At 44.5% G+C, this 27,945-nt stretch overlaps 1 protein-coding gene and 1 long non-coding RNA gene across 3 annotated transcripts in view; one reads left to right on the top strand and one right to left on the bottom strand.

Annotated features, from left to right (window-relative positions):
- The window catches only part of Fam114a1 (family with sequence similarity 114, member A1), a 71,827-nt gene that overhangs the window by 21,585 nt on the left and 22,297 nt on the right, over positions 1-27,945 (bottom strand). The window contains exons 3-7 of the mRNA NM_026667.3: positions 24,415-24,502; positions 14,406-14,519; positions 14,174-14,283; positions 11,195-11,329; positions 4,849-5,001 (exon numbers count right to left, since the gene is read on the bottom strand). Of these exons, the coding sequence (NP_080943.3) occupies positions 4,849-5,001; positions 11,195-11,329; positions 14,174-14,283; positions 14,406-14,519; positions 24,415-24,502 (600 nt within the window). The remainder of the gene's footprint in view (positions 1-4,848; positions 5,002-11,194; positions 11,330-14,173; positions 14,284-14,405; positions 14,520-24,414; positions 24,503-27,945) is intronic.
- On the top strand, positions 185-27,926 carry Gm32374. 2 transcript variants are annotated; one of them, XR_003955930.1, is made up of 3 exons: positions 185-219; positions 999-1,436; positions 26,783-27,926. It is a non-coding gene; the product is annotated as a predicted gene, 32374 (long non-coding RNA). The 2 variants fall into 2 exon arrangements; XR_376982.3 differs by lacking the exon at positions 185-219 and having other exon boundaries at positions 707-1,436.

The following is a 27,945-nucleotide window of genomic DNA, read 5'->3' as shown; positions in this document are numbered from 1 at the left end:
CAGAGTCTCTCTTTGGAGAGTGCCCTCTGCATAGACTTCAAAACAAGTACAGATGGCCATCCTCTGAAGATTAATCTAAATTTCCAAATCGGTCACAGGTCATGGAACATCGTAATAAAAATGAGGCGTGACTGTAAAGCTGTTCATTTCTGGTTTCTCATTCTGCACTTCAAATTCTCCCTCTAGAGGGAGTACTAGCTGAGCTCCGTCCTCCTTGGGGTAGGTTTCACTGTCCATGTGTTAGTAAATTGGCACACCAGACTAGGAGTCAGCCAGGGCATCCGGGCTGGCAGGCTTTGTTTTCCTAAGGTTTACGCACATCACTGGGTGCTGTGCGCCTGCCCAAGGCTCTGGGAGGAAGCTTGGCAGGAAATCAACACAAAACCCATTAGCCATGCAGTTCGGCAGGTAGCAGAAATGTGCCCTGCTCTGTGGCTCCTGGCCAGCCCCTCTGGCTTTGGCCTTCTGAGAGCCTTCTTTTCACTTGCATGTTCCGGCTTCTCCCTCTTTAACTCTAGTCTGCTACAGCGGCGTGCACTGAATTGTAGTCGGACGCAAGAATTAATCATAATTAATCATGCATTCCTCACAAGGGTACACAGAGTGTCTTATGCCCCTTTCCCATAAAAATAAATTTTGAAAAATGCAACTGAGTGTAATGGAAACAAAATGATGAGATTTTCCCACTGATTATGTACCGCACTGCCAGGTCTGTCTTAGAATCGATCTGAAGCAACATCATTGATAATAATTCCTTTGTATTATTTATTCACTTATCTATTTATTGTGGCATGTGTGCTGCTGCTGCTGTGGTATGGGTGTGCATGCCACGATGTGGGTTCTAGGGTCTGAACTCCAGTTCTCAAGACTGTGGCACACACTTGAAACCACAGAGCTAGCTCTCCAGCGTCAATACTTCCTTCCCTTTCTCTTGTAATGTTTGAGGTTCAGCCAACGAAATATCAGCGGATACAACGAGCATCCTTTCTTGTCCACAGCTTTCAAATGGGAGTGTCCTCTCTGTTTCCTCGGGCTGACGGGACTCAGAGGACCACAGGCATCAGGTCATGGTGACATCCAATACATTTTAAAGACCTGGACACAGGGGCCGCTGCAGAACACATGGGATACTTCCCCTTCTAGAACACTCTCCAGGTTACTGAGTGGGCCTCTTTCCCATGCTGTGCTGAGACCAGTGTGAACCTAGAAGATGACTCCAGATAGCTGCTTGCATTGGGGAATGTGTGGAGCTGGAACAAAAGAGTCTCACTTACTTGTGCATGGCAGTTTGAGGTAAAGGACAGCTGGAGCCTGAGGGGACATAGAGGAGGATGCAGTAGAAATTCAGGGACTGAGAATCCCACCGGGAAACTCAGCCTTCCTGCCTCGGGATCAAAGTTTGTCAATGGAGAAAAACAGAGCTGATTTCTTCAAAGGTTTGTCTCCAACGTTCTTTAACTTTTAAAGTTTCCATGTAAGGTTGCCAGGTAAACACAGGCTACTTAGTTACTTTGTGTATAAGTGTGTCCTGAACGTTTCATTAGCATGAAATTTTCATCCTATGAGTTTATTTTCATTGTCTGTTTTGGGGTGGTAGAGAATTGGACTTAGGACCTTGTGTCTGCTAGGTGAGTCCTTTATCCACACGCCACAAAGGCCTGCAGCCCTTTTCTTGTGCATTTTATTTTTCCCATGTTTGTTTGTTTGTTTGTTTGTTTGTTTATTTATTTGAGTGTGCATGTGTGGAGGCCAGGGTGTTTCTTCCTCCACCCACCTTGTGGATTCCAGGAATCAAACTCACGCCGTCGCTCTTGGTGGTAAGTGCCTTTACCTGATGTGCCAGCTCCTGACCCTTATTTTAAAATTCAAATCAAATTTAAATAATTTATTTTCAGTGCTGGGCCATGTGCAATGTCTATGCCTGAGCTTTCTCCTCGTCATCTCTTTATTCTTTTTATGCACTTTTTATTCTGAGACAGAGTCAGTAGGTTGCAAAACCTGGCCTTGAACTCACTCTGAAACCCAGAGAAGCCTTGAACTTGAAATCCTTCTGTCTCAGCCTCCTCAGTACCTGGGATTCAGGCCTATGCCAGCAGGCCCATCTTAACTTGATTTTTGAATTAACAAGTGATTACTTGTATCTATGGGATACAGTGTGGTGATGTGACATGTGTATATGTATCTATGGGAAACAATGTGGTGATCTGAGACATGTGTGATGATCTCACATGCGTACATGTATCTGTGGGATACAGTGCGATGATGTGACATGTGTACATGTATGTATCAGATACCCTGGGGTGATTTGACACGTGTACACACTGGGGAATAAGTGTATCATGCTGATGAGTGTACCCACAAATACACGGCCTCACACCATTTTTGTGGTGAGATTGTTTCATGTTTACGCTTTCAGGAATTTTGAAATATGTGAGTTTGCGTTCCTCACAGTCCCTGTGCTATTATAAATACATCTCTATGGCAGCCATTGTCGGTCATTAGCTGTGCCTAAACACCTTGTATTCTTGCTGGAGAACTGTGTACAGGAAGCTGTCTGCTAACGGGGTAACCTGCTCCAGACTGTCATAGGACTGAGGAATGACTTCTGCTGCTTATGACAGCGCCCAGTAACTACCATCAGTAAGTTTTTTTTTAAGAATTCCACATTCCCCACCAAATGCCACAGAAATCTCCTGGCTGGGGACAGAAATCAAAGCTTGTGGAATTGATGTACAAAGAGAAGATTCAGACCCCTCTTGAATGGCCCCCAAAGGTCCCTGTGTCAAAGGCTTAGTTTGCAGCTTGGAGCTACTAGAAGCTGGTTGGGGCCTTGGGGGTGGGGCAGGGAGAGGTGTCAGGTCACTGGAGACCTGTCTTTGTGAGACCTTAGTCTAGTCCTCTTCTTCTCTTTTGCTTCCTGGGCTTGAGTGAGTGCTGTCTTATCAATGGCCCCAAAGCACAATTTATCATGGATGGGACCTTCTATAGCTCACACCTGCGATCGCAGCACTTGAGAGGCTGAGGCAGGAAGATTTTGTAAGAAAGCTGAGGGTTATTTTGTAGTTGAGATCTGTGATGCAACTGGTCAGAATGCAGTCTCTCTATATTATCAGAGTAGGGACCAGCCAGTCTCCTGTCTCCTGTCATAACAATAACAACAACAGTAACAGATATTTACAACAGAAAACACACAGACAATACAGTGTCATCAGCAGTATGCTCACTTACACACATGGATGCACAGAGCAGCAGCCAGCGTTCACTGAGCACCTTTGCCCAGGCATGCTGCTATGAGCTCTTACATGGGCGATGTCACTGAATCCCTGACTGGAGAGATGGCTCAGTGGTTAAGAGCGCCGACTGCTCTTCCAAAGGTCCCGAGTTCAAATCCCAGCAACCACATGGTGGCTCACAACCATCCATAACGAAACCTGATGCCCTTTTCTGGAGTGTCTGAAGACAGCTACAGTGTACTCACATAATAAATAAATAAATCTTTAAAAAAAAAAAAGAAACCCTACAGGGCTGGCTTTATCATCACTGTCATTTCAAGCAGATTGCAGTAAGAGGGACCCAAAATCCCACAGTCTCATACTTATGTACAATCACATAAAGGCTGATTCCTGACTCAGCTTTCATGGGTAGAGTTCTGTGCTTTGGTAGGAAATTGCTTCGTCTTCTTTTTTTTTTCCTTGTTTTACTGGATTATGGGATTCTGAATGTAAGGGAGCAATTTTACAACAGCGTAAACGGTGGGTGGCTGATGGCAGTGTAAAGCCATTCTCTACAGACACAGAAATGGATTTTGTAGGCAGTCTTCCCCATTGGTGACAAGTGTTTGTCTATTTGCGACTGTGATTCAAAGCTCCCTCTCTGGTTTTCTTTACAGCTGGTGCTAACACCTGCCTGCGGTCCCCGTTTAATCAATGAACTAAAGAAGCTCTTACTAGGGGCTCATTCTGTATCAGTATGAGAGTTAGCATTTTGGTCTTTTCATGTCATTTTTTTAAAAAAAAATTATCCTTCAATTGTGTTTTGTTTGTGTACTTGTTTTTTCTAATAGTTTAGTTGTGTGTGCACATGGAGGTCAGAGGATACAGTGAAGGAGTGAGTTAGCTCTCTCTTTCCACCTTCTATGTCCTTGAGATTGAACTCACGTAGTCAGGCTTGGCAGCAAGCGCCTTCACCTGCTGAGCCATATTGCCAGCCCCTTTTGTTTCTTCTCTGAGGTTGGGTCTCTCTTAGGCAGCCTAGCTCTGCCTCCAATCCATACAATTTGTTTGTCTGGGGTCACATGGGATAGTACGACTGTATAGAGCCATCTGTTTGGTCATCTGGATTTCATAGGTTTCTAAATAGGAACATTTTTAAATGGTTCTCAGCAGCATGACTTTGCCTCTTATGGCCAGCTATTGTGGTAAAGGTGATCAAAGAAGTAAAATGGTAACTCATAAAAAAATATGCACTCAATGTCCACCCACAGTTTAACAGAAACCCCAGTCACTCTGTGCTTACTGGGTGGAATAAAGGCCCAGACTGGTCAGGGATCTCTGATTGCCAAAAGGAGGGAAGGGCTTGGCAGGCAAGTTCCTGCCAGGGAAGGGGTGGTGGGGACTCCTGATTTGCTGACCCTCCTGGGCTGGGCGGAGTGACAGGTTAGTACAGGGCAGAGAGGAAGCCGTAGCAGCTTGAGGATGTACACAGGCTGTACATTATGTGAAACCTTAGCATAAGTCACGAGGTGAGAGAACATATCTTTACACCTCTTCCTAGTTGTTGCTTCCATGCTAAGGAAAACACATCACCCAAGAATGCCATTCAAATGACCCTGACCCGTGGGAAATGTACCTTGCTCTCACTCTCATTGGACAGAATTTCCAGGGCTTCCAGGTGTGACAAACCTTGATATTCATCAAACAGCATCCCATAGTGTGCAGTCCTCTCCACTGTGAGCTGCTGGGCCAACCTCTGCTTCTCCTTCTCCTTGGCTTCTCTCAACATCTGCAGAGACACAGTGCTCATGAACTAGACATGCCTTTCCATGCTGCCTTCCTGTACAGGATACAGAGGCGATGGGGAGGGCAGATAGTATATGAAATATCACTTTTGTCACTTTAGAATTTCTCATTTCAAGGTGTATGTGCCACTACTGGACCTGCCCCTTGCTGGTCATTGTTTAGTTCATAGGTATCATAGCTGGGTAGGACTAAGAATCACTCCTGCCCCTTGGAAGCTTGCATGGTGCCTTGCGATACCATAAAAACTAGCCCTTGGGGAGGAGGTATTCGGGTCCCCATGAAGTCTAATCATCATGGCTGCTTAAACAAGACATGAACCAAAATGACACCAATAGACATGCAAATGCAGAAGGGGGAAGCTCACAGGGCCCCAGCCCTACACAAAGGACTATAGACAACTAAGGAAAGCTCGAAGTGGGAGAAACAATCTTCCCAGGAAGAGCCTTCAAGTTAGGCTATCTAATACCAAATGGTCGGCCCTGGAAATGTACACACACACCTGACTTTATATAGACTATGCAGGTTGTGTTTCTATATTTGGAAATTATATATATGAATGTATGTGTTACAGTAATTAACCCACCCACACACACACACACACATAAACTGTAGTTAAGAAAGTAGAGGTCCTGAATTTGAGAGAGGAAGGGGTACCTGGGAAAGGTTGGAGGGAGGAAAAAGAAAGATGATGTAAATATAATTTAATTTCAAAAGCTAAAAACAAATTAAAAAAGAATGGTAAAAATAGATACTAGATTGATACTGTTGGGTAATATTTACATGTTCAGCTTTGTCTTCTTCTTCTTCTTTTTTTTTTTTTTTTTTTTTTGGCAGAGCCAAACACAGCAAGCCATCCATGCCTAGGGATAGGATTAGAAAGAAGCATGCAAAGACCTTCTCTGCTTCCCACTGAAGTCTTTCCCCTGTGTCACATTTTTCAATGTGCTGCATGATAAAGTGGGGGTGTCATCACCAGACGCATAAAGTGAGGACCTCGACGCACCCAGGTGTGGCTGAGGAGAAGGTTTTTATTGTAGATAGTGAAGCGGTCAGCTCAGGAACTTTGGAAAATTCCATGAGACCCCTCCCCTCCTGGAAGAGAAAGGTCATAGAACACATAGGCACCTCCTCCCCTCCGAAAGTGAGAAGCTAATTGCAGACCACAGGTGTGTGTGTGTGTGTGGGGGGGGGGGGAACGGACCATCGGTCACCTGTGTGTGGGGGAGGCCCAGAGACACATTCCACGACCAACCGTTGGCCACCTTCAGACAGGGGAATTTCCTAAAGACCAATCAGTTTAATTCTGCCAACCACATTGTGCCTAATGGCTGCTGCTCTGAAAACTGTACAAAAACTCTCTGAACGGCTGTTGGGGGCCGTTCTCTCTCCTTCGTGTGTAGGGCAATCCCAGCATGCTGGAACAATAAAATTCCTCTTGCTTTTGCATCAATCCACGGCTCCGCATTGTGCACTTGGGGGTCTCTGGTAAGTTAAGGCTCGCCAGAGTACAATAGGAGGGACAGAACAGCCGCAGGCATCTGGAAGAGTCTAGAGCATGGACAGAGTATAGGAGACCAAGCAGGGCCATGAGAACCTAGCCATGAGAGAGAGGGGAGGGGGGAGGGGGAGGAGGAAGGGGAGGGAGGGGGAGGGGGGAGAGGGAGAGAGAGAGGGGGGAGGGGAGAGAGGGAGAGGGAGAGGGAGAGGGAGAGAGCGAGAGAGCGAGAGAGCGAGAGAGGGAGAGAGAGAGAGAGAGAGAGAGAGAGGAGAAAGAGAGCAAAGAGGAGTGAGGGCAAAGAAATCCAAGAGCTAAGAGAGAGACAGGAGAGAAGGGGCTGAGAGGGAGCAAAGAGAACAAAAGGAAGAGAGCAGAAATGGCAGGTTACATCGGAATGAGGAGCTGGGGGAAGGGAAGCCCATGCTAACGTGGTTAGGGTACCGTGTGTGTGTGTGTGTGTGTGTGTGTGTGTGTGTGTGTGTGTGAGTGTGTGAAGAGCTGAGAGGAGCCACTGGTCCCAAAAAACCTGGAGGCTAACATGTACTTTAGTATGCTAATAGGCATCTGTGTTAGCCATGTGTCCTGAGCACTGGAAAAGGCCAACTCTTTGTGAGCATATTAAGAATTCTGCAGGGCTGAAGAGATAGCTCAGTGGTTAAGAGCACTGACTGCTCTTCTGAAGGTCCTGAGTTCAAATCTCAGCAACCACATGGTGGCTTACAGCCATCCATAATGAGATCTCATGCTCTCTTCTGGTACGTCTGAAGACAGCTACAGTGTACTTAGATATAATAATAAAATAAAATTTTAGGCCAGAGCAAGTGGGGCCAACCAGAGTGAAGTGAACAGAGGCCCTGAATTCAAATTCCCAGCAACCACATGATGGCTCACAACCATCAGTACAGCTACAGTGTACTTATATACCTAAAAACAAACAAATAACTAAATAAATTATTAAAAAAATTCTGCACCTAGGCAGATTTCAAAATAGAAAGAAACTGGTTTGATCTTGCTCTGTTGTTGTTTTTTTTTTAATAAAAACTTCTATGGGTGGAGATGAAAAGGGTTAATAAATGTAAATTCACAATGTATTCATTAGCAGACGCTGAATAGAAATTGGCTTATAGATGCTTGAGCTGGGCTCTAGAGGTATGATCCTGAGTTTCTGTTCACACTACTAACCTCTCTTTCTGCCCTTCCCTCCCTCTCTTCCTCCTTCCTTCACCTTACCTCCTCTCCCTTCTCTTCATCTATACTTGTAGGGTTAGGGCTAGAACCCAGGCCTTGTGCATGCTAAGAAAGAGACACCTCCCCTTACCTCCCCCCCCAATTATTTTGTTGTTTAAAAACAGAGACGACAGAATGTCCACGAGTCTGTCCATTATTAACAACATCCTGCACTTGTTTGCTTTGATGCTAGACCTCTTTTATTTGGTTTCTCATTAACTTTACAAGGACATTAAGTTTATGGAATCCTTTAATATCTGCAGAGAGCCCCATAAATACACTGGCCGATGCCACAAGGTCACAGGGGGAAGATCATCCAAGAACATAGGCTGGCGTTTATTATGTGCCAATAAAACAGGCAGCCTCATTTTCCGTTTGGGTTCTTGAGGTTGTTAGCCAAGAACCCACTAGGCCGTGGAAGGAATTCTCTCTCCTGTCTATCTTTAAGACTAAATTAGTAAGTCTCTGCCTTTTACAGTTTTCAAAATAACACAGTGAAACCATTACTGGGAAGGTTTAACAATTGTAATAAAACTCAACTGGTCCCCTGACCTCAGGGCACTCGGGGGATGGGAAAATAAAACCAAGAGACCCTGGGATGGTGCCACTTCTCAGGACCAGTATCCTCTCTGAATCACTACTTTGGGCTAGCATGGAGAGATAAAATAGAAAGGAAAGAGGTGCATCATTAAGCAGAGGCTGAGATTTATTTGAAAGTGGAGTAAAAATCAAAGCAGCCCAGAAAAGCAGCCCTTTAACCAGGCGGCTGGTCTCAGGGTGCCTCTGGAAAACAGAGGTAGACGGTTTAATTGGAGTGGGTGATCTTGACACAGAGGGACTCTCACACTGGAAAACATGGTGGCGGGAGCTGTGGATGAGGAATCGGTGGTGCAGGAGAACCACTGACCATTGGATCATGTTCCCTGTGACTGGGAGAAAAACGAGGCAGCACAGGTGTGAACTTTTCTGCTGTCTAGAACCAGACACTCTACAGCCTACCTATTCCTTCTGCCCCAGGTGCGTCTGCAGTGTCTGCCAAAGGCTCCATGCTTAAGGCATGATCTCCAGCCCATGACACTAGTGGGAGGCGGTGGAATCCTTAGGAGCTGGAGCCCAGAGAGTGGGAGTTGTTGGGGGGTATGCCCTTGCAGGGATATTGGGAGCTTGGTCCCTTTCCCTCACCCACCCCTTCCACGGTTCCTGGCCACTGTGAGATTAACAGGTATGTTGTTTCCCAGACTCTGCAAGCCCCAGAGCGATAGAGCCTGCTGATTGGTCACAGAAACCTCCAGAACAAGGAGGCCAAATAAACCTCTTGTTTCTGTCAGGGATTTTGCCACAGCAACAAAAAGCTGACTCCTTTTGAGATCTGTTGTTAATAGTGGCTTCTTCCCTCCAGTTGCTATGAAGACCTTACAGCCACCCCTTTTGCCACAAAGCCCATATTTACTGCGTCAGGAAATCTGAATCCAAACTTTACCTCAGCTCCCCGCTCAGTGCTAGTAGGGACCTCCACACTGTCCTGACCTAACCTGATCTCTCACTTAAATCACAGCATTTGTTTCCCAGTGAGGGTGACAGGGCATCCTCCAGACCATCCTTCTATTCCAGGGAGAAGTGACCAAGGGCTCTAGCTGCTGGTCAGTCAGTCCATTCTTCAACCCTCAACACTTTTCTCTGCCATCTTTGGTGCTGTAGAGACACAGAGGCAGGCCTATTCCTGAAACTTGACTCTTTGTCCAGAAGACTTGATTTTTTAAATTAAGGATTTATTTTTACTTATAATATTGTGTGTGTGCGGGGGGGGGGGGGCATATGTTTACACATGAGCGTAGCTGCCTCAGAGTCCAGAAGAGGGCATCCTTACAGCCACCATGGAGCTCAAGTTACATACGTGAGGTGCCCAACGTGGGTTCTGGAAACTGAACTCCAGTCCTGCAAGAGCAGCAAGTGATCTTAACCACTGAGCCATCTCTCCAACAAGGGGAGAATCATTACGTTTTACTTTAAAGGCATAATAACCATGCATATGAGGAACAGCGTGATCACCTGATGTGTGTATGTGACATGGAAGAACTGGTATATCCATCTCCTCGGACACCGATCACTTCCATGTGTTGGGAGAAACCACTGAACCTCTCTCTTCTTTGTAAAGTACCTGATAAGTTGTGGTGAGCTAGGGTCACCCTGCTGTCATTGGCTGCTATCACTCCCTATGGCCCTCACGTAGCTCTTTAAGCTGCACTGCAGTCTGGCACACTTCCACCCAGTCCCTTCTTTAGGACGGTCTCTTCCCCTGGATGCTGACATGAACCAGCTCTGGTGGTTCCCCCAGGCTTCAGAAGTTCCCACCCTGTTTTCTCTTAGGTCTTACCGCCCACCCCAACCCCTGACTAAGTAAATCCCTGTCTGTCTCAGCCCACCTCCCCATCTACTTCCGGGAGGAACAAGACTCGTCCAGACTCGGAATGGCTTCCCTGGCCCAGGCCTTCCCTCCAGCACTCTGGTTTCCATAGTAACCACTGTGGTCCTTTCTAAGCTCAGGTGAGTCCCTGTAACCTGTCCAGATGCTGTAGTATTCTTCTCCCCACACCCCGGTTCATTAACAGCCCTGCAACTGGCCTCCATGATCTGCCAACATCTGCAGTCACTGCCACTCAGCTCTCCTCTCCGACAGCTCTTCCAACATGTAGCATCCTGGCTGGTCCTTGTGGGCGCTGGGTGACACACTTCCATGCATAGTACATCCCTTTAAATGTAGCTAGCTTGCAGCTGTGACAGAAGTAGTGCAGGTGGCCCCCAAAATACAGTAGCTTGGTAAATTAACTCGGGTTCCCTCTTCTTTTTCACAAGGGTAGTAGCTAGAATTTGCCAGTTTTTAAGACTCAGTCTCACTCTCTGTAACCTCACCATCTTACCTAGAATAAATGTTACACACATGGGCAGACATGTCTTTATTGGGTTCTGTTCTAGCTCATGTAACTATCACAGCAAAGTTATCAGGAGGTACTGATGTCACCTCAGTGCACAGGGGGAAACTGAGGCACAGAGATGGAAAGCAAACCCACAAAGTTGTATGGCTGAAAAGTGGCAGAACTGAGGTATTTACAATGGCATACTTGGATAAATCAGCAAGAGATTATCAACTGAATAAAGAAAAACATGAAACTGTGATCAATAGGCTGCTCTTTGGCTGGAGTGTGTGTGTGCACATATGTTCCACTTATAACGCATAGCAACATATATACTCTTATACCCAGATGTTTATCACTATGTCTATATGATACCCGATAGTGTGAATAAGAAATCATCAACCTTGCCCGTCTCCCACAAGGACTTCGGTGGGAGTGTCAGACACTCAGCTTTCTTACTACTTCTTCTGTTTGGACATGTGCTTTGACTTTTTTTGGGTGAAAGGAGGGGGAAAAATCACTTATGGGCCTAGTTTCACCTGGGACAAGGAGACAGTTCGTTCCATCAGTGTCTTGGTCCGCTTAAACCCTGGGTCGCTTTCTGCGAGGACAATCATGGTTTTCTTGCCAATGAATTCTAAAGCATCCAGACCTCCGGTTAAGACGCTTTTGCCCTGCAAATGAGGAAAGCACGTCAGATTAGATTCTCCACAGCTTGCTGTTTGGCAGTGGCCAGCAGTACCCAAGGACCCAGCATTCTCGTCAAATATTAAAATAAATAGAAAGCCACAAGTTTTTCACACCACGAGATAGATCATCTATTTAATCCTGTTTTCCTTTCCTCGAAAAACCATATGTTATATAATTTGTAGAGCATGCAGTGTTATTAAAAAATGATGTTTAGGGGGAAAACAGTGCACATTAGGAATTCATGTCAGTAGTGCTGAGCATATCAAATAGATGTGTGTCTAAGACATAAAATTAACAGATGACCCGATTGTCGTGTTTGAAAGAATTTTAGCGTAAGTAACAGAGTTATTTGGGGGCAGGTTATTAAAATGTCAAATACTCATGCTAATTTAGATGATTTTTAAATCCTGGGCCCTGAAGCAATGGACCCTCAGGCTGTTTCAGATGGCTTTTGCATACTTTCAGAAACTGGGGAACACCAACTATAATTAGTACATTAATGAAGTAAGACAGTTTGCCTTCCGTGTACTTCCAGTTTCTGAAACTGGTCTATTTTCCAGGTGTCACTGTGGAAAAATCCCTTGGCCAGCCATTGCTTTCCTTTTAACAAAAGTGAAAGCAACCAAGACTCACATATACTGTTCAAATAAACAGAACCACATTGCTCTGAACACTCCACTTATAATCCCAATAATACAACTCTACATACAGCTGTATTTTCTTACCTCACAAGAACATGTTTTTATTTTTATATCGTCTATATGTGTGTTTTTCAATCTTCATAATTATTTAAGTGCTAGCATTCAACCTTACTGAATGAATGTACTTCATCAGACATTTCCATTTCAGAAATTCAGATTTTTTTTTTTTTAAATCTGGAGCCCAATCAAAACTCACACTGTGGAAAAGATTTGTAAATGCAGACATCTCAAGGTGAAGTTATGGATTCAAAATAAAGTATCCCCCACCGGCTCAGGAACATCCCTGGCCCTCAGTTAGTACTGTTACTTCAGGATGCGCTACATACTTCTGGAGGTGGAGCCTAGTTGGAGGAAGTAGGCCACTCTCGGATATACCTCAAAGGTTATATCTGGTCCCCAGTCCCTTCCTCTTTCTCAGCATCCTGACTGCCAGAAGGTATAGAGCCTCCTTCTTTCGTATTCCCACCACCATGATGTCCTGTCCAAGCACTTGGGACCAAGCAACCATGGACGAAAGCTTTTCAAACCATGAGCAAAATATATCTTCTTCCCTGTGTTATTTCCGCTAGGCACTTTGTCCCAGCAATGATAAGAAGCGACTAGCACAGAGAACATGGGCTTCCCAGAAGCTCACACTTTCCCTTGCTTTGATTTACTGCCCCGCCCACTCCACCCCCTCTCCTGCCCCCAACATCCTGTCACCTTAGCAGAGAATAAACGGGAGACCCAGGAAGTATCTATGCCTGGTGGGCCGGGACTGTGGGAGGAGGGCAAGCAGGTTCAGGACCATGTAAGGAGACTGAGGATGTGAGGGATGCACTCAAGATGACTGCTGGGGGCTGGCAAGATGGCTCAGTGGGTAAAGGCAGTTACTGCGTGAACTTGGTGACCTGAGTTCTAGTCCCAGAACCCCACATAAAGTGGAAGGGGAGAGGTGACTCCACAAAGTTGCCCTCTGACCTTCACATGATCTAGATGCCATGGTATAGGTGCCCTCTCACCATATGCACACACAATAATAGATCATGTAAAAAATAATTTTTAAAAAAGGGAGCAGTGAGAAGCCATGGGTTTGCTTTTTACACCCGAGTTACAGAGAGAGCTTCCCCCACTCTCATGGGTGGCCTTGAACAGCTCTGCGTTGTGACTCTTAACACTTGGTGTGCCTCCTTCTCCCTATCCAGTCTTCCTTTACTCCTGGCACTCTTTTGTCCCAACATATGGGTAAGATAACCTACGGGGCCATTCACAATCCCCTCCTTTCCCATAATGCATCACACACCATTGTTAAACCGCCTTAATATGGCAAGACATAGCATTAGCCTATATGGCCAGAGTCTGGTGAGGCTCCTCACACACAGTAAGGGTCAACTGTCTCTCTTTAATATAACAAATGGATAAATGACTAAAAAGGGCACGAGCCCATATTTCTAGAAAATATAGTTAGCTTGTTCTACATAGTAGACTCCTGTCTTCCTGGTGCTAAGGACCTGCTGACTTCCTCTTCTCACTGTGGTACCTCTGCTTCCTTTCAATGTTTATCATCAATAGCGAGCTTCCTGGAGGAGTGAGATGGTTGAGTATCTGTCTTTAAAAAAAATCAATTCAACTTAAATAAAAAGGAATAAACAAACAATGGAAAAATAAGACTTTCAGGTGTACGTTTAGGGTTCTGCAGGGAAAGGGGCTGTAGGGATCAGGAGGGAGGCTATGGCTGGGTTGGTCTCTGAGTTATTCTCCCTGAGTCATTACTAGTCCTTTTTTGCTTTGAAGGATTTCCAATTTTAAGAGAACTGAGACCTGATCCAGGAAGAACAGCTGTCCCAGCTCCAAGTTCCCTCCCTCACCTAAATGCCGTCCTTGAAGCAGCTAGAAGGGACACTGTTAGATCAGATTGGAAAAAAAATCTTCTAAACCACTCTCTTCTTTTAAACACAGACTGCATTTCATCTTGCCCTTATTATTTCAGATCCAAGGTTATAGCTACTCTGTAGCAGAAAGCATAACAAACTGGAATCCAAAGTCAGGAGTGAGGCAGCCTTCTCTCTGATGTATCTAGGTCACAAGCTGCAAAGATCAAAAGAACTGAGCCACTAGGGAAAACAGGGGAGGCCTCTAGGGACTCACCGTGTTTTGAACCACATTGGTGAGGGCTGACAGCATGCCTCTCGACCCTGCCGCCCCTGGTGGAGGAGGAGTGTGGGGGCCTCTGGCAGGGTCCTGATCTGGAGTCACATCTGTCATGGCAAGAAATAACACCCTGGTTAGAATGCATTTTGCTGATCTGAACTTGGGCTTTTCCCCACTGTGTAGTCATGCACACGGGTGTAACAAAACACCAGGCGAGCACGCCACTCACTTCCAGAGATTCCGTTTTCAGCATCAGTTGGGGCCCCTTCGGGAGATGCAGAATTGGCACTGTGGATTCGTAGGGTTGCCCCTGCCTTTTCTTTGACTGCTGTTAATCCATGACCTGCAAGGACATAAATATATAGTTCACAGAGACATTACAATCTGCACAGTCTGTGACCCTAGACTAATCTCACAAGACCATCTGGACTGCGGGGTTCTACCCTGAATGGCAGCAATGTGTTCAGATTCCCTGTGGTAGGATCCAAAGATGAACTCAGCATGGTCAGGCTGAGTGGCCTTAAAGCCACTCTCTTTTGTGACTCAGTTTCCTCACTATGTTCCCAGACCCCTTTTGGCTTCTGCCATGGTGGCTGTTTTTAACAGGGAAACTCCAAACTCAAGTCAGCGTCTTTGAAAGGCATGTCTTCATCCTGTTTTCTAAAGTGTCATATGGCTGATCAATCGTTCTCTTGTGGTCGCTGTTGGCTTTTTGAAGTCCTAGCACATGGCAGGTGCTCAGTTAACATGGGCTGGATTGAAGTCAGATGACCTTCAATACGTTCCTATGTATAAACCTATGTATAATATGTTCCTAGGATTATATGTATGGTGGCATATAATCCTAACACTCAGGGGGCTGAGGCAGGAGGATGGCAAGTTTGAGTCTAGCCTAGTCTGCATAAGATTCTAGGTCAGTGTGGGCTACTTAGCAAGATCGTGTCTCTAAACAAAACAAAGCCCTCCAAACAAACAAATAAAAAAATAACACTACAGTTCCTCAAACGTACACCATGAAAGGTCTTGAGCTGACAGCTCTAAATCAAAGGGTCACTCAGTGGGGAAATTGGGAAGGAGTAGCAGTCCAAAGTAGGCTGAAGGTCACGGACTCCATCAGACTAATAGCACCTGTATTTCCAAGAAGGGACAGTCTTTATTTCCAAGACACTGGCACAGTTGGGATTCGGTAAGGAGTACAGAGCAGACCTTCCCACTCATTGGGTAAAAACCAACCCTTGACTTGATAGAAAAGAGTCTTCTATTTCATCCACAGACAGCTTGACACCCTGCACTAAGATGGGGTAAGCCTTTCTTAGACAGGAGGAAGGGATCAAAGCACTGGTAGACCACTGCGGTCCTCATGGCTACTGGAGTTCTAGAAGGAAAAACAGCCTGTGCCCCCTCCATCTGGGTGCCTGCTACCTGCCGTGGCATGTAAGGAGAAAGGAAGCACGCATCCTGGGACCCTGGGTTGTTCAAACACGAGGCAGTGGTAACCAAGTCAAAGGAAGACACCAGAGTCAACTAGAACCAGTCAGAATTACAAAACACTGTTCAAATGACTGTTCATCCATCTCTTGAGTTAGAGGAAGACACAGATGAGACTCATACATACTCAAAAGAGTAGTATTTTGGATCTGATATCAATGCATAGAACCCTGTGGAAATCTAGGTGTGGTGGCATGAGTTTGTAGCCTCAGAGCTGGGGACATAGAGACAGATACATCCCTGGGGCTTGACATCCAGCCGTTGTAACTGAATCAGTAAATTTCAGGCCAAGTGAGCCATGCTGTTTCAAAAGGCAAGGCAGACACAATCCTGAGGAATACCCTTTGACTTTCGAGGTTAGCCTTTGGCCTCTGCACATACTCACACATGCACCCCCACATACACACAGAAGGCCGATTTCTCAGTTCTAACCTGATTTATCAAAGCAACACAGGCAATGGTATTTACTGGCTTCTTCCAACGAAAGCTATTTGTCATCATATATTACCTACAAACCCTGAAAACTTAGGAAACATGATTTACAGCTTTAATTACAATAGAAATATGTGCCTACACTCATGCAGATAATTAAACACAGCTCAAACTCATTACTGAGTTACTCGGAAAAAAAAAAAAAAACAAACTGCTAAGCCGAAGACTTAATTATAAGCTTTCAATCTGACTCGAATTAATTCTTTCTAGCCTCCAAAGAATTCCAAACATTTCAATGGAATCTCATCGAAATTTCAGCAAACACTTAAGTCGTTGGCTTCATATTCTTCAAGGTAGTTTAAAAACAACAACAACAACATCCACACAGACTTTCCAAAAGGAGACTGCAGAATTCTCCACGCATAATTCACAGCTATAGATTTCTGAGAGCCAAAGTCAGGGAATAAGTGATCTCTGGAGGCACAGCTTGCTCAGCTCTGGGGCTCAGCGGCGCTCACACTCATTATTAGCTCTTTAATCTTCCGGGGCCTTACATCCCCCTCTTTGACTTCCTCCACAGTAGGTTAGTCTTGTCTGTTTCTCTGTTGGGAGAGCTGCTTCTCATCTTGGCCAGTCTGTAGTCCCAGCACTTGGAAAGCAGAGGAAGGTAAGAGACTAGCCTCAGCTACCTAACAAGTCCAAGGCTTGCCTGGGCTACATGAGATACCGTCTCAAACAAAACAGCAAAGGGAAAAAAAGAACAAGCCTCCCACATGACCACAGACAAGTGTGCATAAACTGTCTCCAGAACTACCCCTTTGTTTTCGGAATGGAAGACAGTTTTCATGTGCATGCAGCTAAGATGTGTTTAAGCCGGCATTTCACCATGGTGCTATCTGTTCTCTGATTAACAATTCTAAGTTTTTTTGTAAGTAAAAGAAAGTACTTTCTGAATTTTCCTAGAAATTCAAATTTAAGCGTTATATTTACCTAAATATTGTGATTTTTTTTTAAATAGGTAGAGACTGCCACACCCTACTTAGCTGAGCCACTTCCAAAGCTTGACTTAGTGTGACATCTAGTGCCCAGATAAGGAAATCATAACAGAGCCACTGGGACTTTTATTTTTGACTAATGACTCCATTTCCAGAGGTTTCTACTAACAAGAAAAAGACAACAAATGTGTGTGACACTACTTGGTGTCGTTTGTGAAATAACTTCACACCACCACAAACCCTAAATATTCTAAAACATGGAAGGCTCCGGAATCCCAAGGCTCTGAGGCTGGGACTGGGTCTGGTTTTCAGGCTGCAGTAGGTGAGTGCTGGAAAGCCAAACCAGAAAACAAAACAAAACAAAACAAAACAAAAAAAAACACAAACAAACAAACAAACAAACAAAAAAAAACCCAGCAAACCCAAATCAAGACAAGAGGGCAAGAATGTCCCAAGAATGTTGCAGGACAGTGTCCTCTAAAAACATTCCATGGCCATCTGGCTTTTTAATTACCTGTGCTTACACGCTAAATGAAAGCAATCTAGACTGAAATCCGCCAAGGACATTGGTCCCACAATTTCTTAGCTGTGTGATGTTAACTTAGTTACCTAATTTGTCCGCGTGTCTCTGCTTCTGTGCTTTTTCTGCCATGAGAATTATAATATCGACCTTCCAAAATCTCTCCTCTATACCTTTAGGACATCCCAGACACTGTATTAAAGTGTCTACTTTTCTTAATAACACTGTGCTAAGAGATGTGTAATACCCCTTCCATAACTGAGAAAACTGAGGTCAATCAAAAGAACGTTATCTGCCAAAGGTCCCAAAGTTGGTAAGCGGGAAGCAGGATTTAAATCCAGTCCATCTGATGCCAGAACCAACATGTATAATCCCTTTGACATACTGAGGAAGTTTTATAGTTGAGAATGCCTTCTAACCTTGAAGGTCAGATCCTTGGTCAGGCTCTTCTTTAGAACACTTTGACTTATGCTAACCTGAACTTGAGTTGCCTCACCTTGACCACACAGCAAGGTGAAGTCCATGTTCGAAGTGTGGCCTTACTCTGGCTCTTGTATCCCAGTCATGCCTTGCACGGTCAGGGTTGATGTTCGGAATCACTCCCTGTACTGGAAGACGTGGGGATGCGGTTGGGTTGGGACCATGGGGTATGGGGTGATACCACACCCCAGTTCAATATTCTTCTTAAGTCCTCTTCTTGTGAATCCTATCAAATCCAAAGGCCCAGCCCATTGGGAGAGAGAGATGAAATAGCATACTTGTGGAGGCTGGGTCTCCGACCAGTGGTAAAGAGGAATAGCTGTAGCTCTAGACAGCATGATCGGGTAGCCCAAGGCTGCTTTCTGTTAGACATATTTGCCAATGGCAAGGGCTGCAGCTACGTCATGAGGAGGTCTCTTCCCATCTAAATTGCTTTCTTTTAAATATATTTCCTTCTTTTAAAAACAGTACATACAAAACAGACAAAACCATCAATTGGTTCTCTGATCTACGTGGCTGAATTTTCCCCTAATACGTTTTGAGGGAAATGGGTATAACATAAAATGTATCCTCTTAAGTGCTCCACTACACAGTTTCATGGAGCAGACACACCGCTAATGTCCACTTCCAGACCTCATTTGTACCCATTAGGCAGTAGCGCCTCCTCCCTCTACCTACCAGGCCCTGATAACCTCTGTTTTACTCTGTGTCTTTCTGATTTTGGTCACTCTAAGAACCCTATCCAAGTGGAATCCCACAGTACTTGCTTTTTGTGCCTGGTCTTGTTTAGCTTAGCATAACGCCACTCAAGGTTCATCCATTTGTGGTGTGTGTCAGAATTCCCTTCCTTTTTAAGGTTGCATATTATTTCACTGTATACCCTGCTTGTTATATATACCATTGGCAGATCTATGGCTTGCACCTACATGTTAGTGTTGTGAATAATGACAGTTTGAACATGGGTATACAATAACTCTCTGAGACCTTACTCTCAAGCCTTCTGAATATATACCCAGCAATAAAATAAGTAGATCACACCCTAACAGTTCTTTATTGGTGTATATTTTGGTTGTTAGCTCATATATGCGCGTTGAACCACCCTTTCCTCTAGCTCTTTGTTCGGATAGTACATCATCAAAGCCTAGCCCCAGCACCCTCTTAAAAACTTTAACCTACACTCCCAGCAACTCTGAGCTTTTTCTATTTTGTATATTTTTTAGATATTTGCCACTTCCTGGAACTTTGTATAATTTTCCTATTCAGAGAGTGTATTCTCTGCTGGCTTTTTTCTCCCTCTTGGGGGAGGGAGCTTTAATTCATTTGTTCACACTCAAGTGACTATGGCACACCCAATACAGTAAGTAGTCACTGCCTGGCTTCTGTATTGACCATCTCTGTACATATACATCAGTGAGCTTTTCAAAGAACCAGCAGAGGTGGGCTGGACTTAGAGGAATGTGCACTTCAAACTCTATGGAGAACGCCAACTGCCCTTTGGAGAGGTCTTGCCTTACACTCTTCTTGGGGGTGAATTGTAATGACAGTCATCTAAAAAATATTGATCTTGCCTCAGACACTTCTCTTAATGAATTCAAGACATAATAACAAGTCGTAGAATGTAGTTTTTTAGAAAAAGATACATCGAGGCTGCCATGCTCAAATAAGCAAACTAAATGCAGCTTTAAAAGGTGACAATCAACTTTCTTTCTGGAAAAGTCTTCGCTCTCCAAAACGATGGGCAAATTTCTCTGTGGTCAATGTTCAATATACCCTACCCTAGGGTCAGGGATAAGAATAAGTGCTACTGAGCTGACAATGTTTGCATCAAAGCCCACCAGAAATCCATCAGTCTTGTTCCTGATACAGAGATTTCAAAGCACTGTGGGAAACTGTAGCATCAATAGCATCATCCTTTTCATGGATGAACCGTGATGGCTATTCTTGGTTATCAACTCAACTACATCTGGAACCAACTAAACCCAAATGGCTGAGCCCACCTGTGAGATACTTTTTTCTCAATTAAACCCTTTGAAATGGGAGGCCCACTTCTAATCCGGATCTTTTGTAGTAGGAAGATCCATCTTTCATCTGGGCCACACTTTCTGCAGGTAGTCTATATAAAGGACATGGAAAAAGGAAGCTCTCTTTCTTCCTTTGTTTGCCAGTCCATTCCTTTGCTGGCATTAGAGCCTACATCTTCAGGATTCTGACATATACTGAAGAGTTGAGACATCTAGCTTTGTGGACTGAACAATTATTGGATTTTTTTTAACCTTTCATTGGTAGATAGCCATTGTTGAACTAGCTGGACCACAGTCTGTAAGCCAATCTAATACATTTTCACACACACGCACACACACACACACACACACACATACATACACACACATATATACATACACATATATATGTATATATGTATATATATAATATATAGGGGATATACATACATACACACACATATACATATACATACATATTCATATTAACTCTGTAAGTTCTATTCCTCTAGAGAACCCTGTATTAGTCAGGGTTCCTAACCCTTAAGAATTTTTATATCATCAACATTACTTCATAATAAACAGATAGATAGATAGATAGATAAATAGATAGTTCCTTTCCATTGATGTTACATTTGTACAGAGGGAAGTTTTCACAGTAGCACAATTTTGATGAGTCTGCCATTCTTTGCAATAAACATTGATGCTGTTTCGAAAGGGCTGGTAGAGAATGTCACCAGAATGTGAAAACTTGCAACCTGGGCGAGGATGGGAAAGGACAGAGTGACTTTGAGAAAGAAATATCAGATGCACTCTATTCCTCAATCAACTGTTCTGGCATTAGATATTTGCAGTCATAACACTGTCGCAACCAACTTTTCAAACAAACATGTAGGCCTTTGGCTGATCTAGTAACAAATTCCCCATTCTGAAGAGGTTTGACTCAGCGTAACAGCTGGACCATCCACTTCCTCCGAGAGAACCATTCTAAAGGTACGTTCTGTCTATAATGTGCTTGTGGGAAATCATTGCTGATTTTCATGATATTGCTTTGAAGTTATTAATATTATCACTTACTGGGTCATTTTTCTGTATTTTTAACATTTCCTCCCTTTGGTTTCTGAATGGGATGACAGAGATTTTTGTTGCATTTTTGTGAATTTTTTTCCACAGGCATGTGTGGTGGATGATTAAGTCTTCTTAGACTGTGACACAGTTTGTCTCGGAGTGATGAAAATATCTTTAAGATGGAGGGTCCCTCATAGAACTGGTAGCTAGAAATGCTTGGTTTCACATATGCATTCCTCTTAACCTTAGACTCAAAGTAATACACCAAAGGACAAGGCGGAACAATGCAGAGGAGTTAAATGCAAGTCTCAGTGCGGTATGTTTCCACTAAGCACCGGGGCTACACACACACAGTTCCTTCTACAGGTAACTATGAGATGGAAGCATCATTTTCTACAAGTGGGAAGAGACCTTGTAGAAAAGCTCTCTCAAGTAGCCCCCTTTTCTTAAGATTTATTTGTGCATTGTATGTATGTGAGTACACTGTAGCTGTCTTCAGACACACCAGAAGAGGGCATCAGATCCCATTACAGATGGTTGTGAGCCGCCATGTGGTTGCCAAGAATTGAACTCAGGACCTCTGGAAGAATAGTCAGTGTGCTCTTAACCGCTGAGCCATCTCTCCAGCACCTCCCCCCCCACTCTTTTTCAAATAGAGAACCTGGGTCTCATAAAGGGCAGCTACCAGGTGTAGCTATGGAGTCAGTCTCTTACCATGACAGGTCAGAAGTACTGGTACTGGCTCTCCATTCCTAGCACTCAATGGTACAGGGTTCATTCCAAGAAAGTAGCACCTTCCAAAGGTTTCTAGTCTCTGATCACTTTCCTGCTGACTGTAGAGACTTACAACCACCATGACTACAGTGTTTCTGCCTTTGTGAGTTGGACTTGTGTTTCTAGTGCAGTTGGCAGCCATGTGTAAAGGACTGCATTTTGCGTGTCTATCTGCAACTGAATTACCCTGAGGGTGACATGAGCCTGCGAATGGAAATCAATAGCAGTTGGATGTGGTTATTTTCTTTCTTTACTTTCTGAAGGCAATCTATAAACTTTCAAGAGCATCTCCATGGCCACAAGTGCCCTGCTTCCTAATAAGTTTCTTTGCCCCTTGATGCTACAATGTTAATGCTATAAAGCCCTGGTATTGACACTTTTTTCTTGATGTCACAGAAGTTATCCCTCATTACTGTTCCCATTACTAGAAGGTGATGAAAGGGGCCTATGTGGAGGTAATAAGCCTCATGGGGTGTGTTCTTGGAACTGCTCTGTCTCCCTCCTGCTTCCCTTTGTCCTACCTCCTGTTTTCTATGTGGTGCAGGAGAGACTCTCTTCGCCCACAGGCTCCTGTCACCATGGCATTTATCCCCATATTGCATGCAGAAATGCTGAGGCAAAGGACCACAGAGTGGAGCTCTGGAACTCCGAGCCAACACATGGTCTTTCCTTTAAGTTACCCTTGGGTGTTTTGGTCACAGTGACACAAAGGTCATTATTACGGGCGACTGCTACTGTGTAGGGCTAGAGCCATACCAAGTGTTGACCACAAGTCTATAAAATAGACTTAGTGACCAAACTGGCAATGGTGTCTTGAGAGCAGTAGAAGAAATGAATACAAGGGGGTATACCAAACTGTGTCCCTCGAGTTTATGTGGGACATCTTGGTCATATGAGGGAGTATGATGGTTAGTGCCAACTGTCAACTTGATGAGCTCTAGAGTCACCTAGGAAACATTCCTCCAGGGACACCTTTGAGGAATTACTTATGTTAAGTTAGTCTCTGAGCATGTCTATGGGGGAAATTATCTTGATTAAGTTAATTAAGGGAAGACCTGACCATTGTGAATGGCTCCATTTCCTGGAGTGTGATCCTGGACTGTATAAAAAGGAGAAAGTGGGCCAGCAGGATGGCTCTACAGGTAAAAGCTCTTGCCACGAAGCCTGCTGACCAGAGCTCAGTCTCCGGAACCGGCACGGTGGAGGGAGAACTGACTCCTACATGCGGCCTGCTCACCCCTCTCCCTGATAAGAATAAATCAAATATAATAATTTTTTAAGAAGACAAAGGGAAAAGTGGACAGAATACAAGCATCAGTTGCTCCCTGCTTCCTGACATGCATGGAGTGTGACATGTCATCTCAGGCTCCTGCTGTCATGACTCCCCTGGCATGATGGACTGTACCCCAGAACTGGGAGCCCAAATAAACTCTTTCTCCTTAACTTGTTTTTGTCAAGGCGCTGTGCAACAGCAACAGGAAAAGAAATCAAGGCTGTGAGAACGGGGCAACAGCAACCGGCACAATCCTGATGCTAGTCCATGGGCAATATCGTCAGATCTAGGCTCTGTTGGATTAACTGTTTGGCTGGGGTTGGGGGGCGGGGGACCAGCAGGGCTATTGTGTGGCTGTGAAGGCAGCAAGATACTGTACTTATCATCTTCATGGTGCCTCAGGTAGAGGGACTTCAAGAGTTAACACCAAACACAAGTGAAGGCCGCAGCTCGAGCACCGACTGCCCGTGAGGCCTGAAGGACAGAGGGCAGTGAGCGCAGAAGCCACTGCCTGTTTGCTAAACATGGGCATTGCTGGTTAGTTCTTTTAGAGAGTAGAAGAGATTGAAGTCATGGCAAGACCCTCTCCCAAACAGACAGACAGAACACTAGATGACAGAAAACAAACACTACTAAAGTTGGATGATAAACACATAGCTAGAAGAATGTAGCAACCTGGATGTGGTGGTACACGAGAAATCTCAGCACTCAGGAGGCTGAGGCAGGAGAATCACAAGTTCAAGGGCAGCCTTGATTACACAGTAAGGCTCAGTTCTTAAAATGTGTGTGTGTGTGTGTGTGTGTGTGTGTGTGTGTGTGTGTGTGTTTATTTGTGTATATGCACAAATATGTGCATACACATCCACATATCTGTATCTTAAATCTATACTTTAATGGACAATAATAAGATAGTGGTTTAAAACCACAACACCTGGTTTTTAAATCCCACACTAAACAACGCTGACTTGAACAATGTCCTTGTCTCTTGGTGGTTCAGCGTTTTGAATCTGTAAAGTGGAGGAAATAGACTGTCTCCTCACAGAGTCATCGCAGGAACAAACGCGTTAATGTACGAGATGCCCTTAGAGCAGTGGAAATGGAAACGGACTTCTCCTGAGCAAACGTTAAACTCCATCAATGTACGCTATGTCAAAATCTCTTGTCCCGTCAAGCTTCTGAACTCTGTTCTGGTGACACCCAACACTTACCTACTGTGGCTGATGCAGATGAGAGCAGAGATTTCCCCCAGGATCCCCAGCCTGCCCATCTTCCTGCCTGTGATGAGGGGTCCACAGCCTGCAGAAGAACAGATTAGCAGCAGGTCAGATATTCATTTTGCCCCTGAATGTGGAAAAACATTCAGAGAAGCAGTTGAGACACAGAGAAAGTTCAGGAACAAAACCCACCACCAAGCAACCACATCTCCCAGGCTTGTAGTTTATATGGGTCATAAAAGAGTATCTTGACCCACACAGCAATATGTACTTTGGAACCACAGTAATGGAGGTGTTGGCTCCTATGGACTTGGCCCAGTGTGAAGAGGGATCTGTAGTCTTCCCATTACATGAAAGACAGACAAGGGCTGCCAGGGGTGATGGGTCAGGGTTAGGGGAGTGGTGGAGAGCAGAGGGAGAAATATAACAAAACAAAAAGTGATTCGAAAACATTTAAATGACCCCGGTTTAACCAATTCTTACAAAGCTAACTAAATGTGCCTTTCAAGACAGAGTTAACTTCCAGAGTGGGATGGAGTGGAAATGCTAGTGTGGTTGGCAGATGGTGGTGTCCAGCATTGACTAAGGGCATCAGCTAGCCTGGAGAGGGATGGTGGCAACAGAAAGCTTTGTGGGCTATCTGTATTCAAGCTGTTGGCGTCACTCAAATGACCCCTGTAACTCTAGCCCTCACCTGCAAGGATGCATGTGCTTCTGGCTTGACAAATTCTGTCTCCCTGGCTTCTGAACTATGAACTGGAGACTGTGGTTTAGTGTGAGTTGTTTTTTTCCCCAACATAATATGAGCTAAAGGGGTCTGCAACCCTATAGGTGGAACAACAATATGAACTAACCAGTATTCCCAGAGCTCGTGTCTCTAGCTGCATATGTATCAGAAGATGGCCTAGTCAGCCATCATTGGGAAGAGAGGCCCAATTGGTCTTGCAAACTTTATATGCCTCAGTACAGGGGAACGCCAGGGCCAAGAAGTGGGAGTGGGTGGGTAGGGGACTGGGGGGGGTATGGGGGACTTTTGGGATAGCATTGGAAATGTAAATGAAGAAAATACCTAATTAAAAAAATCAATTATAAACTATAATTTAAAAAAACTATAAATTATAAAAAAAATGCAGGCATGGAGGGTCACCCTATTCTATTCACCGAGCTAGCTAAGGGAAAGCAGGGTGTGCAAGATGGTGGTGCACCCAGGCCACGGCATAGATTTTCAGCAGCATCTTAGACCTGGGCTTTCTAGTCTTAGCTAGTCTAGTCTAGTCTGGGCTGCATTCACAACTTTGTGTTCTAGAAGAGTCCCTCATAGTGTTGCTTTCCTGTTGTGGATAGCCCTGGAGCTGACTGTATTTGACGTTGATTCCGTTCTCCTGTGAGGGGTTTTGAACAAGGAATGAGTCAGCACTCGGGTCGTTTCCTGTAACCCTTCTTCCCACGTTAATTTTATAAATAAAAGCTAGAGCCGGTGATTGGGTGGAGAAAGAGGGGAAGGTGGAGCTGAAGGTTTTGGGAGAGAAAGAGGTGGGGGGGCTGATGGGAAGAGGAGGAAGAAGGAGAGTAGAGCAGAAGGACATGGCCTGGAGAAACTGCAAGTTCTAAGGGGTCTCTTATATGGGGAAGATGGTAATGTAGTGGTAGATCTGCCCAATCTAGGCGCACAGCATGGATTCATATTAATTGAGTTGTGTTTTCATTGCCCGGGCTTATTTGGGTTAGAGATTTACTGAGAAACACTTCCCTCCCTGCCTTTCAGTCTCCAATCTCTCAGTCTGTCTGTCTGTGTCTGTCTCTGTCTCTCTGTCTCTGTCTCTGTCTCTGTCTCTGTCTCTGTCTCTGTCTCTCTCTCTCTCTCTGTGTGTGTGTGTGTGTGTGTGTGTGTGCACGCGTGTGCGTGTTCTCCTCTCTTTCTTTTTGGTTCTGGTCCCTAATCCATCCCTAAAGTCTCAAAGAGTGCCTAATATTATTTGTTGGATAGATGTACCCATTTTCTTGCATAGGAATGTAGTAGTTTCTGTTAATCTCATCGAGTGAGTCCTGACTCAGCCATCGAAAAACACAGCTTTCTCTTACTATTCACAAACAGATCATAGAAAGCAAAGGAAGAATATATAGACCCACAGTAAGTATATAGGCAAAGTAAGAGAGCTTTTTTATAGGAAGGGAGGGAGGGAGGAGAGGAAGAGGCCTATATAACCTGTAGATTCTGTAACTCCAAGGCTGGCCATCAGTCATCCCCAGTGCCCTTTCCCCTACTGTCTCCCTTGCAGATAAGGGTGGTATACTGCTCAGTTATTCACAAAGATGTACATAAATGTATATAAAAGCCTTTGATTTTGTGATGAATTTTCAGTTACAGCCGTCGCCAATTCTTCCTCCTGTTCTGAGTGTGGAAACGATGCTTGGCAGTGAAGCAGGGAAATTTTCTGCCTCAGGGAAAGGTCAAAGCATCCCTGGTCCTGATGCTGATGGAGCACTGAGCCAACACCGGGAGCTACTCGTCCCCATCTTTTGTATTATGGGAGAAAAATATATCGCTGTTCTGCAAACCACTGAATGTGGATTTTAGTTATTTGTATCTCACTGCATTCCTATTTACCCAGTAAATATCAAATATCATCTATTCAGCAGAGAGATGCGACCAGTGGAAAAGGTCACAGAATTGAATTGCGCAGAATTGAGTCGAGGTTCTGCCACTCTGTGTAATGAGTTACTGAAGCTTTTCTAAGCCCCCATTCATTTGTTACAAAATGCAAGACAAGACAGAGGCGAGCTCCCAGGGACTGGGGAAATGCGCTCAATGATATTGTAAACTTTTGTAAATTGTACCTTGAGTATATGCAATGAATGTTTGACATACATAAAAGAACTCTCAGCACCAATAACCCTGCAGGTCTTGAGATGATTAAAAAATTATTTCCTATGAATTTGTCATCTAAACGCTGCATAAATGTTATGAAACACCAGCTTTAAGGCTGTGAAGAAGGGAGCTTTGCAAGCTGGCTGTCAGCTTTTCCTTCTGTCTGGAAACAGAGAGGGACTTGTCAACATGAGCGGAACGCCCATGACTCGTGACTGTCTGCACTCGTTTGTGGTGTCTGCATTGATTCATCCCATTCGGCAATGGAATCCAGTAGCAACTTTGTACCACCAGGAGGACGGGTGTGAGTTGATGACTAATGTAATTCTTTCACTGGGCCGATCACTGCCTGTGATTAGAAAGAACAATGCACTCAGGGGTGATGGCTTCTGACTCAGATCTACAATATTGACTGTGCCCTGACAGCTGGTAATTGGCTAGTGAATAAAACAGAAAGTCAAATGCTGTGTAATAAGCGACTACTTCAGTTGTGCTTTATTAATAAAGTCCTTGACATTGAGCTGGAACTTCTGGCTAGTTACAAGGAATATCTATAATTAATAGAAAGTCCTCAAGTGGCTAGATGTACACATTTAACAAAAAATATAAACTAAATAAATATCAACCATGAATTATATATCCTAAGTATTGTCTCC

The sequence above is a fragment of the Mus musculus genome, chromosome 5, assembly GCF_000001635.26.
Source record: "Mus musculus strain C57BL/6J chromosome 5, GRCm38.p6 C57BL/6J".
Lineage (NCBI taxonomy): Eukaryota > Metazoa > Chordata > Mammalia > Rodentia > Muridae > Mus > Mus musculus.
This window is presented reverse-complemented; position numbering and strand designations above follow the sequence as displayed.